The 14,245-nt window shown below is 37.4% G+C and overlaps 1 protein-coding gene across 5 annotated transcripts in view; it reads left to right on the top strand.

Moving 5' to 3' along the window:
* The window catches only part of Pld1 (phospholipase D1), a 220,092-nt gene that overhangs the window by 104,963 nt on the left and 100,884 nt on the right, over positions 1-14,245 (top strand). For 4 of the 5 annotated variants that reach the window (XM_013071597.3, XM_004834598.4, XM_013071586.3 and 1 more), the window contains exons 9-11: positions 6,705-6,857; positions 9,355-9,504; positions 10,262-10,345. In XM_013071597.3, coding sequence (XP_012927051.1) covers positions 6,705-6,857; positions 9,355-9,504; positions 10,262-10,345 — 387 coding nt within the window. The remainder of the gene's footprint in view (positions 1-6,704; positions 6,858-9,354; positions 9,505-10,261; positions 10,346-14,245) is intronic. The other variant, XM_021254185.2, reaches the window with a different exon arrangement.

Below are 14,245 nucleotides of genomic sequence, written 5' to 3'. Positions count from 1 at the left end.
TTTATTGATAAAAGTTATGTATAAGTCTGATACTTTGTCATAAATCTCTCTAGTTTTAGCTGTAAGAAGAGACAATTTGAAGAACAAATCTCGCTTAAGAAATTTAAAACTCTAGCTGAACTCTTATAGATATTACCATAGTTTTTTTCCTAATGATCCATAACTGTGTATCAGTATAAAATTTAAAGGGAATGATGTACTATACATGCTTCAGTGTGGATGAACCTTGAAATTATCATAAGTGAAAAAGCTAGATGCAAAGAAACCACATATTACATAATTTCTTCATCTCTGGAGAGCAAATTAAATAAAGAGCATCCAGGAACTGAAGGGAGTTTCTTTTCCTAATTTAATCCTCCTAATGAGTATGGGATTTCTTTATGGAATAATAGAAATATTCTGGAGTTAGATATTAGTTGCAGTTTTGTAACTTTTCACAAGTATTTAAAAACAACTAAATTGTACACTTTAAAAGAATAAAAAGAAAAAATTTGGAAGACTTCAGGGATGATAATTTTAGATTATATTTGTGAAAAATGTGTTTTATGGTAAGTGTGAGATAGGGAACTTTATTTTTTTATTTTTTTATTTTTTTTTAACTTTATCTTGTCTTATGTCCCAACCAACTGAAGATTCCTTGAGGAGCAGAATTCTCTCCTGAGTTTAATTTGTGTCTTCCCAAGTTTTAGACAGAACACACAAAAACTGTTGTAATAATAATGTACCAGGATTTTAAAAAACTGCTAAAACATTATTAATAAATTAGATATACATATATATTTTATGTTATATTGCTCGACTTGAAAATGATAAATGAGTTCTCTTGTAAATAAGGAATTAAGCTATGTGTGTATTCAAAATATATAAAAGTAATACAGGATCTACTTTTAAACATGTTTATTTAAAATATGCTATTGCCAAAAAAAAAAAAAAAAGCCCTCACTAAAACCTCACTAAGCTGGGCTGTTACTTTATGAGTTTTGGAAGAATAGAAAAAAATTACAATGAAAAAATCAGAAGATTAAACTGAAGAAAATGGAAAATTTCTGTTATAAAAAACTTACTAAAATATAAAGGGAAATTTATACTAGAAAAGATATTTGCTTTCAAATAAACTTCTCTCTACCCTATAAAAACTTGGGGCATATGTAACGTCGCAGAAAACCCAGAGACTCCCACTTGAGATGTCTCTCTCATGCCACAGTGCACAGCACCCTGGGGAAGACTCAGACCCAAGCCAAGCGGGAAGAGAAGAAGGACCTGCTGCTTCTGCTGGGGCTCCTCACCCTGCACCAGCCTCTCCTGGGGGCTGGCTTTCTAGCCCTTGGAACTTTAGGTGGATTCCTTCTAACCATTCCTCCTTAGTCATTAACTTGCATAAGTCAGCTGGTACGTGTTGCCTAGAGCATTTCAGACTTCAGCTTTAAGCACCGGTGATTGTTTGACTAAAGATTCTCATAGCCCTCCTGCTTGTGCAGAGTAGATGGGAGATGTCAGCAGCCCTCTTGCAGCTACTGACTCCTGCCAGCTCCCCTTTGGGGTGTGATGATCTTGCAGCATGTTCTAGCGCTGTCTCCTAGAGCTCCCAGCTGGCCCGCAGCCTGGCTGTCCATTGTAAAGTGCAGGCAACACATCCACAAGGGCTTCCTTCCTTCCTTCCTCCCTCCCTGTCCTTCCCTCTGAAGCTTCCCTTCCTGGCACCACCGCCTAATAAGCTCCTTTCTAAACTGCTTTACGGACTTATGTCCTGGTTTTAGAGCTTACACCTGTGGTGACTCAACCTAAGGCAGCTACTCTTTCAGTCATTTATGAAGTGCCTCATGTCTACCAGCTTGTGTTCTGTCCTGTGTGAAGAGAAGCTCCTGCCCTCATGGAGCTCTGTTTGAGAGAAATGAAGGCAATAACTAAGTCAACAAGTAATGACAGTGGTGTAAATTCAAGTAGTGAAAAGCTGTAGAGGAAAACCAAGGCAATGGTACAGTGAGGGATTTGGGAACCAGAATGGGTGGCTTTAGCTGGAGGAGTCTGGGAGCACCTTGAGAAGCTGGCTTTTGAGGTGTGACCTCTACAAAAATGAAGCTAGGAAAGATGGGGAAAGAGTTCGTTATATAAAAGAAAATGTGCTTCCTCTTTTAAAAAAATTTTTGGATTAAATCATGTTTCAGCCAGGACAATCTAAAAAGATATGATCTTCCCTGGAATGAAATGTGTCCTTATTATAAATTGTGCAGGTCTTTCTGTGAAGATTAAAGCCTAGTCCCATGTTAATATTTTCTGAGTCAAATTGAGGGATTTAAAGTATCAGACTTCATATATAGATGATAAAGTATAACTGACAAAATTAGTTTGCAGAGTTTCTCACAGTCGAAGTCTATTGATTGGTGTATAAGTGGGAGTTACTTTTAAAGGTGACTTTCATTTACAACCCTCTTTTATTAGGTACCCATAAAAAGCATTTTGATATTTTTTTTATCTTATATTGACAAGGTAAGGCAAACAGGGCAGTTAAATTTTAAATCATTTCTCGTAGTGGCCTCTTTGCAGGGGCAAGTAGAAAGAAAAGACAAACACAGGAAGCATTTCTTCCAACAACGCAAAACATGTACTTAAGGAGCACGTTTATTTTATTTTATTTATTTATTTTTCTTTTGGTACTGGGGATCAAACTCGACCTCACGCTTGCGTGGCAGGCAGCAGCACCACTGAGCTAAATCCCCAGCCCATTAGGAGCATGTTTATTGAGCAAAATCTTTGCACTTGGTAGACATTAAGTTTATCATCTCAGATAATGTCTTAAGAGAAAGAGTTGTGTAGATGTTAAGCAATAAATTTACCATTTACATTGCTGGACTATGACCTATTCCAAGAATTAAGATTTTTAGACAGTAATAGTATTTAAATGGTTTCATTCATGTTCTGGGGATATTTTCATGTAAGATTCAGTTAGGATAGTTGCTCTGCCTGAACACTTGCTCTGGGCTGCTAGAAGATTATTCCAGGCCCTGGACAGACAGGGTGTACATAACATCCACATTCCTTACACTCAAGTATCCTATTTCCTAGTTTGGGAGACAGATCATATGCAGGCAGATGAATACTTGGAGGTGTGCTGTGAAGAAGGTTGGAGCAGCATAGCATGTTGGAGTGCAGCAGGGGTTGGGGACAGCTCTTTCAGGTCAAACAGCCTTGCTGTGGAGGTGTGTTTAAACAGAGGTCTGACTGACAAGAAGAGACTCTCTCTGGGGGCATCTGGAAGAAACATTTTCTGCACAGAAGAGCACATGTAGAAGCTCAAAAAACAAAACAAAACAAAACCCCCACAAATTTGTCAAAAAGCACAGTTAGACCAGCATGGTGAGAAAGAGGAAAGAGATGAGTCTGAGAAGGAGAAGCAGAGCTGGAATTGGAGCTCACATAGGCTGACCTGGGGGCAGGTGCTTCATCCCTTCTTGATGCATATCCTCCTGTTGAAGAAAAGCAAATCTATGGAAGGGGTGGGAGTGGGGGTTCAGAGGACTTTAAGGATGGCACTATTAAGAAGAGCTTTTAGTAAGGGTGTTTTGCCTGGTATCTAATGACTGTTAAGAATTCCCCATCATTGACAAATAGAAACCATTCAATTTTGCATTGTTTCCAAACTCCAGGTGACAATGCTAAGCAGTTCTGTATTTCTAGGCTGTCACACCTTGGAGGAGCAAGGGAAGAACTATACACTTAGGATACAATATGAATGGCCCCCCTAGAGTTGAGCAGTGACCTGGCCCTGCAATATTCAGAGCCATCTCATTGTTGAAGGAGACTGCAGTCCACAGGAGTCTTTGTGATGTAGAGATAAGTGCCCTATTCCTGCAGCAAAATGCAGCCTTCTCTGGAGTCTCTTTAGCCGGAATCTTGAGCAGGGCACACCTGCTCAATGGCATGTAGTGACTTCTAGCTAAAGACATATTGGGCAGCCCTTGGCCTTTGTGGTTATGCCACAAATGTTTGCACTTCAGAGCATTTCTCAGGTTTGTTTTCTACTGCAGTGGTGGAAGTTTGGTATATCTGGAAATGACGCATACCATCATCATCCCACATTGCCCATTTCTTTGGTATGGCGTTCTGGCCAGAGCTGGCTCTGATGTTATTCATATATTCTTGACAGACAGGCAGGCAAGTCATGAGTCCAGGACATGTGACAGATTCTCAAATTGTCAGCTCTGCCAGCTGTGGTTTTCAAAGCCCGTTGCCCTTTCCTGATCACAACGTAGCACACTAGTGCCAGATAACTGTGCTTGTGCCATGCTGTCTGCTCTCTAGCTTATATCCCAAGCCACAGGAAAGAAGAAACTTTGATAGACACGTGATCTACTAGTGTCTTTTAACCTTAACCAAGTCTTCTCAATAGGCAGCTGGGTGAGTCTGAACTAATAACTCAGTCTCATCAGAATCATGAGGTATCCTTTGGTATCGTGGCCTTGGTGTTTATACTGAATGTTATCAAGTTTCTTATAAAATGTATAATATCTGCGTTCACTAAAAATTGTTATTGAGAATATTATCCATTATATTTTTCAGTTGCCTTATTTTAGGTCCCCAGGAAGAAACTTTCTTTGGCATTTGGTTTTGTTCATACCTCTTTATTTCTTTTATTTATTCATTTGACAAGAAAAACCAGGAAGCTCTGGCCCATTTTGGTGTGCCATCTCTCTAATTATATTAACCTTTGTGGTTAGTTATTGCATTCTGTGCCCTTGATGGTTTTTCTTCTATTAACTATATCATATGTCCTTCATTGTAAATTATCCACCGAGTCCTCTTTTATTGGGCAGGATTCAGCCTATCTCTTTAAAGACAATTGAATGAAACAGAACTATCCACATTGGATCCAGATTATAGAGACACTAAAGCATAATGTTGTTAGCAATGTCTGTAAATATTTTTCATAGATTTATTTTAACTGCTGAGTTCCTATGCTACCTGTACATATTACTTAATTTATAAACAGGTGTTGTAACCTTGCCGGTTCCACTCAGGTAGGATCACCTATGTGCTTTACTTTGCCTGATATATGATATTATGGTCATTATTACTTTATTGAGTTACTACCTGATTCATCTGATCACTATACAGTTACAGGCAAATATGTATACACTGTATACAAATATGTATGCTCTGGACCATAATAGTTATATTTATGTGAGGTGTAATAAAAAATAAAGTGCTTAAATTTAAAAATTTGAGTACAGTGAAAAATACATTGCCATTAATTCCCCTCAAGATACATGTTATATTGCAGCATAATAGTTATATTTATAGATGTATCCACTTCAAATTTATTCCATCTCGTCTCTCCTGGTCTTCTCATTGTCAGTTATCTAAATCAATACTACACAGGATGTGGTCCTAGCATGGCCATCACCTGTGAGTTTGCTAAAAATATAGATCAGGTCCTGCCCTACTGAATTGGAATCTGCATTTTATCAGGATCTTTGGGGAGCTGTGTATGCACACTAATCTGTGAGAAGAGCTGATCTGTATTACTGCAGTAGCTTGCTAACCTTCCACACCACATCACTCTTTGTCTTCATAATTTTTTCTAAAACATAGGTCCAAGGATATTTTTGTTCTGTTGCCTTGCAAGGGCATGAGGAGTCCTTTATTTAACAATTGCCTTGTTGGGTATGGTAGTATGCCCCTGTAATCCCAGCACTGGGGAGACTGAGGCAGGAGAATTGCTGTGAATTGAGGCCAGCCTGGGCTACTTAGTGAGTTCAAGGTCAGCCTGAGCTACATAATGAGATTCTGTCTTAGAACAAAACAAAACAATTACTTTGATATTTTTGTTAAAAACCACACTCTCAGGCGGTTGGAATGGATCCCGAGTGGGGCCCAGTGATCAGTTCTTTTTAACAAGTATCACAAGAGATTTTCTGATCATTGGGCAAGCTTAGGAAACACTGGTTTCGTGATACAAAATCAGCCTTCTTGCTTTCAAACTCAACTCAGTGTGCCCTTTGCCCATTTTCTCACACATATCCCTGAAGCTCTGGCCCTCCACAGTTTCCCCAGCACATGCAGCATTTCCATACTTAGTGCTTTTACTGTCTTGTCCCTTCCTGTGGGGTGTGCCCCTGGATCCTCGCCCACTCTGGGCTCTAATTGTTGGGACCCTTCCTGCCTCACTGCAACACCCTCTCTTTAAGACAGTTCCACGGCCTCATCCTTTTAGCAAGGACTGAGGACTCCCTCTTCTTTGCACCTATTATTTTTTGCTTCTCTTTTCTAGTACCTTTCCCATTTAGCCTCAAATTATCATTGTTTGTGTTCCTATTAGCCTAGCAGGCTCCTCTGAGAACGTGGTTCCATGTCTGACTTATCTTTGCTATTTCCTCCTGTACCCTAACTCTCAGCTTATTCTGTTCTCCCAACAACTGGATGTCCTTTGTACATCCTACCAGTGCCAGCCACCAATATCAAGGACATTCTTACAGGTTTTGCCTTTCATGTTTAAAGAGCTATTGAATTATTTTTAATTGCTTGGTGCTAATAATTCTTAGGAAAAACATAATAGGGTTTGTGTTTTGTTTTGCTTCAGAGTGATTTGAAAAAAATAACTCCATGTAAAATATGAAAGTATATCTACTGTCTACTAGAAAGTTTACTTAGATTTGTTGTAATAATTTATTCTTTGGGTTTCAAAAGTTCTTATTACCTTTTTACAGGTGGTTAGTAGTGAAAGATTCCTTTTTATTATATATGAAACCAGACAGTGGTGCTATTGCCTTCGTTCTGCTGGTAGATAAAGAATTTAGAATTAAGGTGGGGAAGAAAGACACAGAAACGAAATATGGACTTCGAATTGATAATCTTTCAAGGTAAAGATAATCTTTCAAGCTGCAAATACTTAAAAAGTATTTCTACCAGAATTTCTTAACAATTTTTTTCTCTCAACCCTGAGAAAGAAATAAAATTGCCTAAATAATAGGAAATTGTTATTTGGAGTTTATCAATCAGAAGTTATAAAACCTTTTCCTATGTAGATTTTTAAGAAGCATATCCTTTATGCAACAGAATAAGAATAAATGATCCAATATGTGGATATATGTCTATTATAATAGAATTTCATTACTCAGTTTACCAAACTGTTAAAGAGTGATATTTTACATCTAAAAAATAATAAAACTTTATAAATCAATATCCTTTAATAAATAAAAGACCTGAAAAGTTATTTGATTTTTAAAAATTCTATCTACACATATGTTTTTAAAGAAAAATATCTTGAAGAGATACTTAAGTCTACATTTATTATAGATTTTATTAGTGAGTTTATGTGTTGATATGCATGACTCTGGAATATAATTATACCATATATATATAAAAATACATGTGTGTATAGATATACATATTTATCCCTACATAGTTCACCTTTATGTATATGAATATATGTACATTTCTTTCTTCACAGTTACCAACATAGGTATGCATATCCCTACTAATACACTTTGGTGCATGTATGTGCATATGTGTGCATGTGATGGTGTAAGCAGGTGCTGAGCTTCCTGTTATTCTCTGAAAAAGAAATGGCCAGGATTGTTGTTGGAAATACCATAGCACTGCCATTCACTCTTCTTCCTAGCACTGTTTTCCATAGCATCAGAGAAGTCAGGCCACAGTTCTCATTGGTCCCTGTAACAGTGATATTATTGGCCTCCTTGTCTCCATTCCCAGCCCTCGCTTAATGTGCACCATTGCCAAATGAATCTGTTCAAATCCAGGTTTCACCAGCCTCTTCCCTGGCATATGTGCTGCTCATCATCTTTTTATCAAATAAGCCCAAATTCTCCATTTATAATTTAAGGCCCTTTATCTCTTTGCCTTTGTAGTCCCATGTTCTCTTTACTGCTCTTCTCTTTACTACGTTTTTTCTCAACTCTTCGTCTTTGTTCTTCCTATTTTGAGTGGTTACCACCACACATAAGCACACTCTGACAAGGCCTGTGCGTGTCCCTTGTCTCTCCCAGACTCTTCCTGGCTTCTGCGTGTCTGTCGCTTATCTTCCCACAGAATCTTCTTCTCATAACTGGTTTGCAGAGTCATTTTAAACTCAAATTCAGTAGTATTTGCATGACAGGTCTAACGCAGGCATTCTGTGTCCTCTTGCTCTTTCCCCCAGAAACTGTATCTGCTTTGCACACCTGATCTAGGATGCCTCTCCTCTCCCAGCCCCTCTGTGTCTTACCACCTTGTCTCTGCATTAGAGCAAGATCAGCATTAACGTCTTTAGAGTATGGCATCCATCATGTGGTGGAAAGAAGTTTGAACATCCCTAATCTTTAAAAATAATTATTTCAGAGTTTGTGAACACAGGCCCTTTCTTGCTTTATGACGATTGTTCCATATCCCCCAGAAATAGAACCTCCTCCTCACTCAGTCCCCTTGTGTTGGTGTGGTGGTAGATTTCTGCCTAAATGCTGCCTCCAACACCTTGTTCTGCTTTGCATTTCATATTATCTCTTAGTGGAAATCACCAGTTCTATTACTTGACATCAAAAAAACTTTCTGTAATCCTGAACTTTTTCCAGCATAAATAAATCTCTAATAATTTAGGATAGTTTAGTCATTGGGACAAAAAAGTTGAATGCAAACTGGGTTATACCAGACAGAACTAATCAAGTATTCTGAGCTATCTAATTGTGAGGCACAAACTACATCACTAAGACACATTTCCTGTCTTTTCCCAGTTCTCTCATCTATTCATCTGCTCCATCTGCTGACTGGTCTCATAGTGGCTAGTTGGCTGCCTCCTACCCTTCAGATTCAGGGGCAGGAAGTCTTCCTGGCATTCCTGAGTAAGTCCTCAAATTTGCTCTCTTGCAGAGAATTGGCTCACACACTTATGCAGGAATCAACTGCTGGGATCAGGGGAATGAAATATTCCACTTTGCTTACCTTTGGTGGACTCAGAAAAGGAAAGGGATGACTCTCCTAAAACATAGTCAAGACGACATTTCCAGAAGCCAAGCGAGTTAACACCAGACAGCACAGCTCTCTGACATTTGAATCTTCCACCTCTTGCATGAGCCTTCTCCTAGCCTAGCACAACTCTGAGTCCATAATAAGTACCTGGATATGTGTTTGCATGAGTGACTGAGTGAAAAAGTAGCCTGAAGATTTCTTTTTTTTTGTATATTGAATATTTTCAGAAATTCTACCAAGATTTTTAGCAGCCTGTATTTTTTATGTTCTTTCCCTAACTTTCAATTTATGTTTGTTATAGTAATAAATAAAATAGAGCACATTTAATCTATAAATTTGTTTCAAGAGACAGAACAGAGAGTAGTTTTTACCTTTTGCTTTTTTCTTTTCTGAAAGGACACTTATTTTAAAATGCAACAGCTACAGACATGCTCGGTGGTGGGGAGGAGCTATAGAAGATTTCATCCAGAAATATGGCGCCAACTTTCTCAAGGACCATCGATTTGGGTCATATGCTGCTATCCAGGACAGCACTTTAGCTAAATGGTAAGCTCTTTTTTTGCTCTGTGACATCAAAGTATTCATAGCATCTAATTGTATAATGCTTGCAGTTCACCTAGACTCAACTTTCAAAACTGTAGAAAGAGATTATGCGTTATATTTAACAAGGTCCTGTCTTTCTGAGGCCCTTGAAGGATTACCTGATTAATAGATTAGGTTTTCAATTTTTACAAGGTTTTTCCCAGCGACCTTAGCTACCTTCAGACCTGAAAGTTTGATTTTTCAACCTAACTTCATACATATCTTTAGTGAGGCAAATGGAAAGTTTATCCAAATCATTAGCCATAATTTATGAAAAAGCATTGACTTACTAGAATTTCTTTTAAATAAAATCATGCTATTTTTAAAAATTATTATTTTTTTAAATCAATGTATTTTTCTTCCTATGATTGGGATTCAGTCTGATTTTAGGCTCAGATGAAAAACCACATGTGAATTTCACATGATATGGGAATTCATCTGTCCCTGTGTGATAACATAGCTCAATGAATTTATTGCACTCTGGACAGAGAGGAATCAGGAATCAGAAATCTGTGGGCTTCCTGCCCTTCCTAGGTAGCAGATGGAAGGTCATATTTTAATCTTTGTTTTCCATTTACACAAAGTAAACCGGTGGTGAGATAGAGACTCTAGGCAGGGCCATCCATATTCGCCTTTACCATAGGATAAATTTATTTTTCTTTTTTGTCTTGTTTCATAAAACAAAAACAAAAAATAGGAATAAAAGACCCTTGTCTTTCAGGTACGTTAATGCCAAAGGATATTTTGAAGATGTGGCAAATGCAATGGAAGAGGCAAAAGAAGAGATTTTTATCACAGATTGGTGGTTAGTACTTATCCAGGAGACTTTTGTCCAGAGGTTTCTGTGTTTATAAATGTACCACAGTATAATGCAGCACATTTAGAAATTGGGTGTTAATGAAAACCAGCACTACCCAAGGATGATTTGGCCAAAGTGTCAATCAATTAACTGATAGTCATTAACAAACCTTAGCCTCCAAATATATTCGTAATGTTTTTAGCCTGGAAATTTTGTTTTTGTCTTTCCATTTGGAAATAAACACTCAAGTATTCATTTTAGTGAAGATTATGCTGCAGTGCAAGTATGATTGTAGAAGTAATGGCCCCTCATCCCCCTTGGGTATCTTTTCTTAACTTGACATGGCTATCAGTAGGTCCAGTAAACATGCTTCTTCTGAATTGTCCCTTGGCTGTTGAAATAGTTCCATTTGCCTGCTACTGTTAAAAATGCCCTCTGTAATGACTAGGCCTAGCCAGCTCTTCTGGACATATATCAGGCTTCAACTTTCTGACCCTCTTTAAAAATGCCCATGGGAGTAATGATGCTTATTAAGCCCACTGGAAATCTCATATCTAAAATTCATGAACTCTTGGGAAATTTTGCTCTTGGAGTAGGTATAGGCTTTGTAATCTGACTCCAATTTCAACTGCCTGTCTACCTGTACCGCTAAAACCCATCACAGATGCCAGCTTTGGCTATAATGGAAATGAAAATGTCTAAAATATGTTTCCCTTCTAGGTAGGAATTTAGTTGGCTGAAATGGCCCTTATAAAAATTTTGTCTATCTTATTTCCTTCCAAATGGTACCTGATATAGGAAGTGTAAAACTATCACCATAATTTATTTCCTTTTCATTCTCGATTTTGGGAGCAGTGGAGGGCAGTAGGAGTATGAACCCATCTTCTACTGTTTTACCCAAGTTATGTAACAGTTTGTGATTCTAGAGCCTGCTTTCTCAATCTTGAGGTTATTGATATTTTGGATCAGCTAATTCTTTATTGCAAATGACTGTCCTGCATATTGTACGACATTGAGCAGTATCGTGCCTTCTGCGCACTAAATGCCAGTAACAAGTTCCCAGTTATAACAATAAAAATGTCTGTAAACATTTCCAAATATCTCTTGGCTGGATCAGCAGAGGAGTGGGGGTGGGGCTGGGGGTTGATGTCTCTTTTGGTTGAGAATCATCCATCTAATCAACAGATAAGGCCTGTAATGGTCATTATGCTCATGTCTGCAGAGTAGCTTAATCCTAGTCCAACTTTAAATAAGTTGCCAAAAAGGAAAAATGTCTCATACTTAGAAGATTTCTTTTAGTTGAGTATGATGAGAATAAATTCAAGCTTAATATAGCACTATATTTTAAAAATATTTCTGAAAGTTTGTCTAAGATATAAGAGAGAGGAAAAAGTTTTTCCATTGAACCCATATTTTTCTTTTCTTTTTTCTTTTTCCCCTTCCTCCCTCTTTCTCTCTCTCCTTTTCTTCTTTCCTTCTTTCCTTGATGCTGGGGATCTAACCCCAGACCTATGGCAAACACTTTACCACTGAGCTACATGCCAAGCCCTCATAGTTTCATGCTTTATGCAAGAAAACACTATCTCATTTGAAGGTTCTGAACACTAAAATACAGGCTCTTGTTGAAACAGCTAAAGAGAACACTGAGTCTTTTCTACTTTCAGCAAGAGAGTGAATCAGGATGATGTTTCTCTTTCATAACTGTATTAAGATAACATCTTATTACAACATGCACTTTGAAATAAGACCCCCATAGTAGCTTCCTTCATGAAAAATAGAGGAAGTTCTTGGTTTTATCTAAAAAGTATGCAGTAGTATTTCATTGTGGTTTTCATTTTTTATCAGCAACTTTGTGATAAGCAGATTTTCATGTGCATTTTGGACATTTAAAAACTTTTTTTGGAAACGTGTTCAAATCTTTTTCCTTCTTTGTGGTACTGGGGATTGAACCGAGGGTTTTTCTTCTTTTTTTTAAGTTGTTTGTCTTCTTGGTTGTATAGACTCTAGTTAAAGTAGTTGCTCCATTTCATTCTAGCCTTCATGGTTTCTGGTGAGAAATGTTCAGTCACTTGAATCATTGTTCTCCCATGAGTAATGTGTTATTTTTCTTTTGAGTGCTTTTAATATTCTTCCTTTGTCTTTGATTTTCAGTAGTTTGGTTTTAATATTTGGGTTTATCCTGTTTGGGGTACTCTGAGCTCGAATCTATAGTTTTACATCTTTTGCCAAATTGGAGAAATTCTCGCCATATTTATTTTGGTACTTCTTTTTCTTTTTTTGTATTCCTCTTCTAAGTTTTCAATGACACAAGTATCTTTTTGGTATTATTGCACAATCTTTGAGGCTCTATTTTTGTAAAATATTTTCTCTCCTTGTTGTTCAGATTATATAATTTCTTTTTAGTTCTCTTCAAGTTTACTGTTTTGTTCCCCCTGTAATGTCCATTCTAGCTTTGTGCTTATCCAGTGATACTTTGATATATTTTTGTTGTAATTTTAGTTTTCATTTGGTTCTCTTTATATCTTCCATTTCTTTGGTGAGACTTTCTGCCTTTTCATTTCTTTCAAGAGTGTTGCCCTATTTATTCCAATATCCATGTCATCATGCTGTTACCACCTGTTAATTATCTTTTCCACGCAAGTTGAGATTTTTCTGGTTCTTAGTGTGCCCAGTAATTTTTTTATTCTAGAAAAATTTTATAAGATTCTGAGTTTTGTTAAAATCTTATGGAAAATATTGTTATTTTTGTTTGAGCAGGGAATTGATTCATTTGGGTTTAGAAAGAAAGTTCCATCCAGCTTTCCTGGGTGTGGTTTTAATGTCAGTTTTGTTTGTAAAGTTTTTGTAGTGCCATTCAAATTGGTGCCATATGTGTGCCACCTGGTGGCTAGTCTGGGACTTGAGTGGTCTGTCCTTAGTTCCATTCTCAAATGCTTTAGTATGCTGCTTAGGGTCAAATCTATGTGCATGGACAGCTGATGAGAGACAGGAGATTATAAACAACTTTATGGATTGCTTTCCTAAGCTCCTCTCTTTCCATGAGCTCCAAACTACTTTCGAGTTTCCTGAAGATTCCCTTTTTCAGTGAGTAGCTGGAAAGGTGTTTATTCACCTTGTTCTGCCGCATGGTTTCTGTGGTAGCACCCATGTATGGAGTCAAATCTTAGGTCTTATATCTGCCTCTAGGCATCAAAGCTCTTCCATCTGGAGAGGGCCCTGGCCCACACACATACAGAATTATCTGTGCTGTGGGCTCTGCTGCAACACCTCTCACTGCAGATAGTCCCTTTCTTTTTTGTCAATCCTGACCTAGACAACTTCTTGAGTTCTCTCTGTGCTAACCTCCTTTTAGGTTTCCTCTCCAGTCTGAGAAAACAAAGGGGAAAAACTAGGAAATTTACCATTGGTTATGTAGTAATTAAAATTCTATTTTTCTTCTTCAATATTAAGCCCCTGAATTCAAGAACACTACATATTTATTTACTATTTATTCGTGTGTTTATTAGATCTTATTTAATTCCTCCCAGAATTGTTTTGTACTTTTCTGTGTGGAGGTCTTATACAAATTTGTTAAGTTTGTCACTAAGTACTACATGTTTTTTGATGTTCTAACACATGGTATTTTAAAATTCATTTTCTAATTATTCACTGAGAGCAAGAAAGAACTAGAAATACAACTGATATTTGTGTATTGCCCTTGTATCTTGTGACCAGGCTAAATTAACTTCATAGTGCTAGCTTATATTGTGTAGATTTCTTTAGGATTTCTCTCCGTACATAACTATGTGCTCCATGAATAAAGAAGATCCAACTTCTTTTCAAATTGATATGCTTTGTATTTTATTCTCTTGCTTTATTACATTGGCTAGGATCATCAGTAAAATGTTGAATAGAAGTGGTAGAATG

This window comes from Heterocephalus glaber, unplaced genomic scaffold, assembly GCF_053883595.1.
Source record: "Heterocephalus glaber isolate CG9 unplaced genomic scaffold, H.glaber_assembly_v1.0 deba00001504, whole genome shotgun sequence".
Lineage (NCBI taxonomy): Eukaryota > Metazoa > Chordata > Mammalia > Rodentia > Bathyergidae > Heterocephalus > Heterocephalus glaber.
The sequence above is the reverse complement of the archived record's forward strand: the minus strand, read 5'-3'. Positions and strand labels throughout refer to the sequence as shown.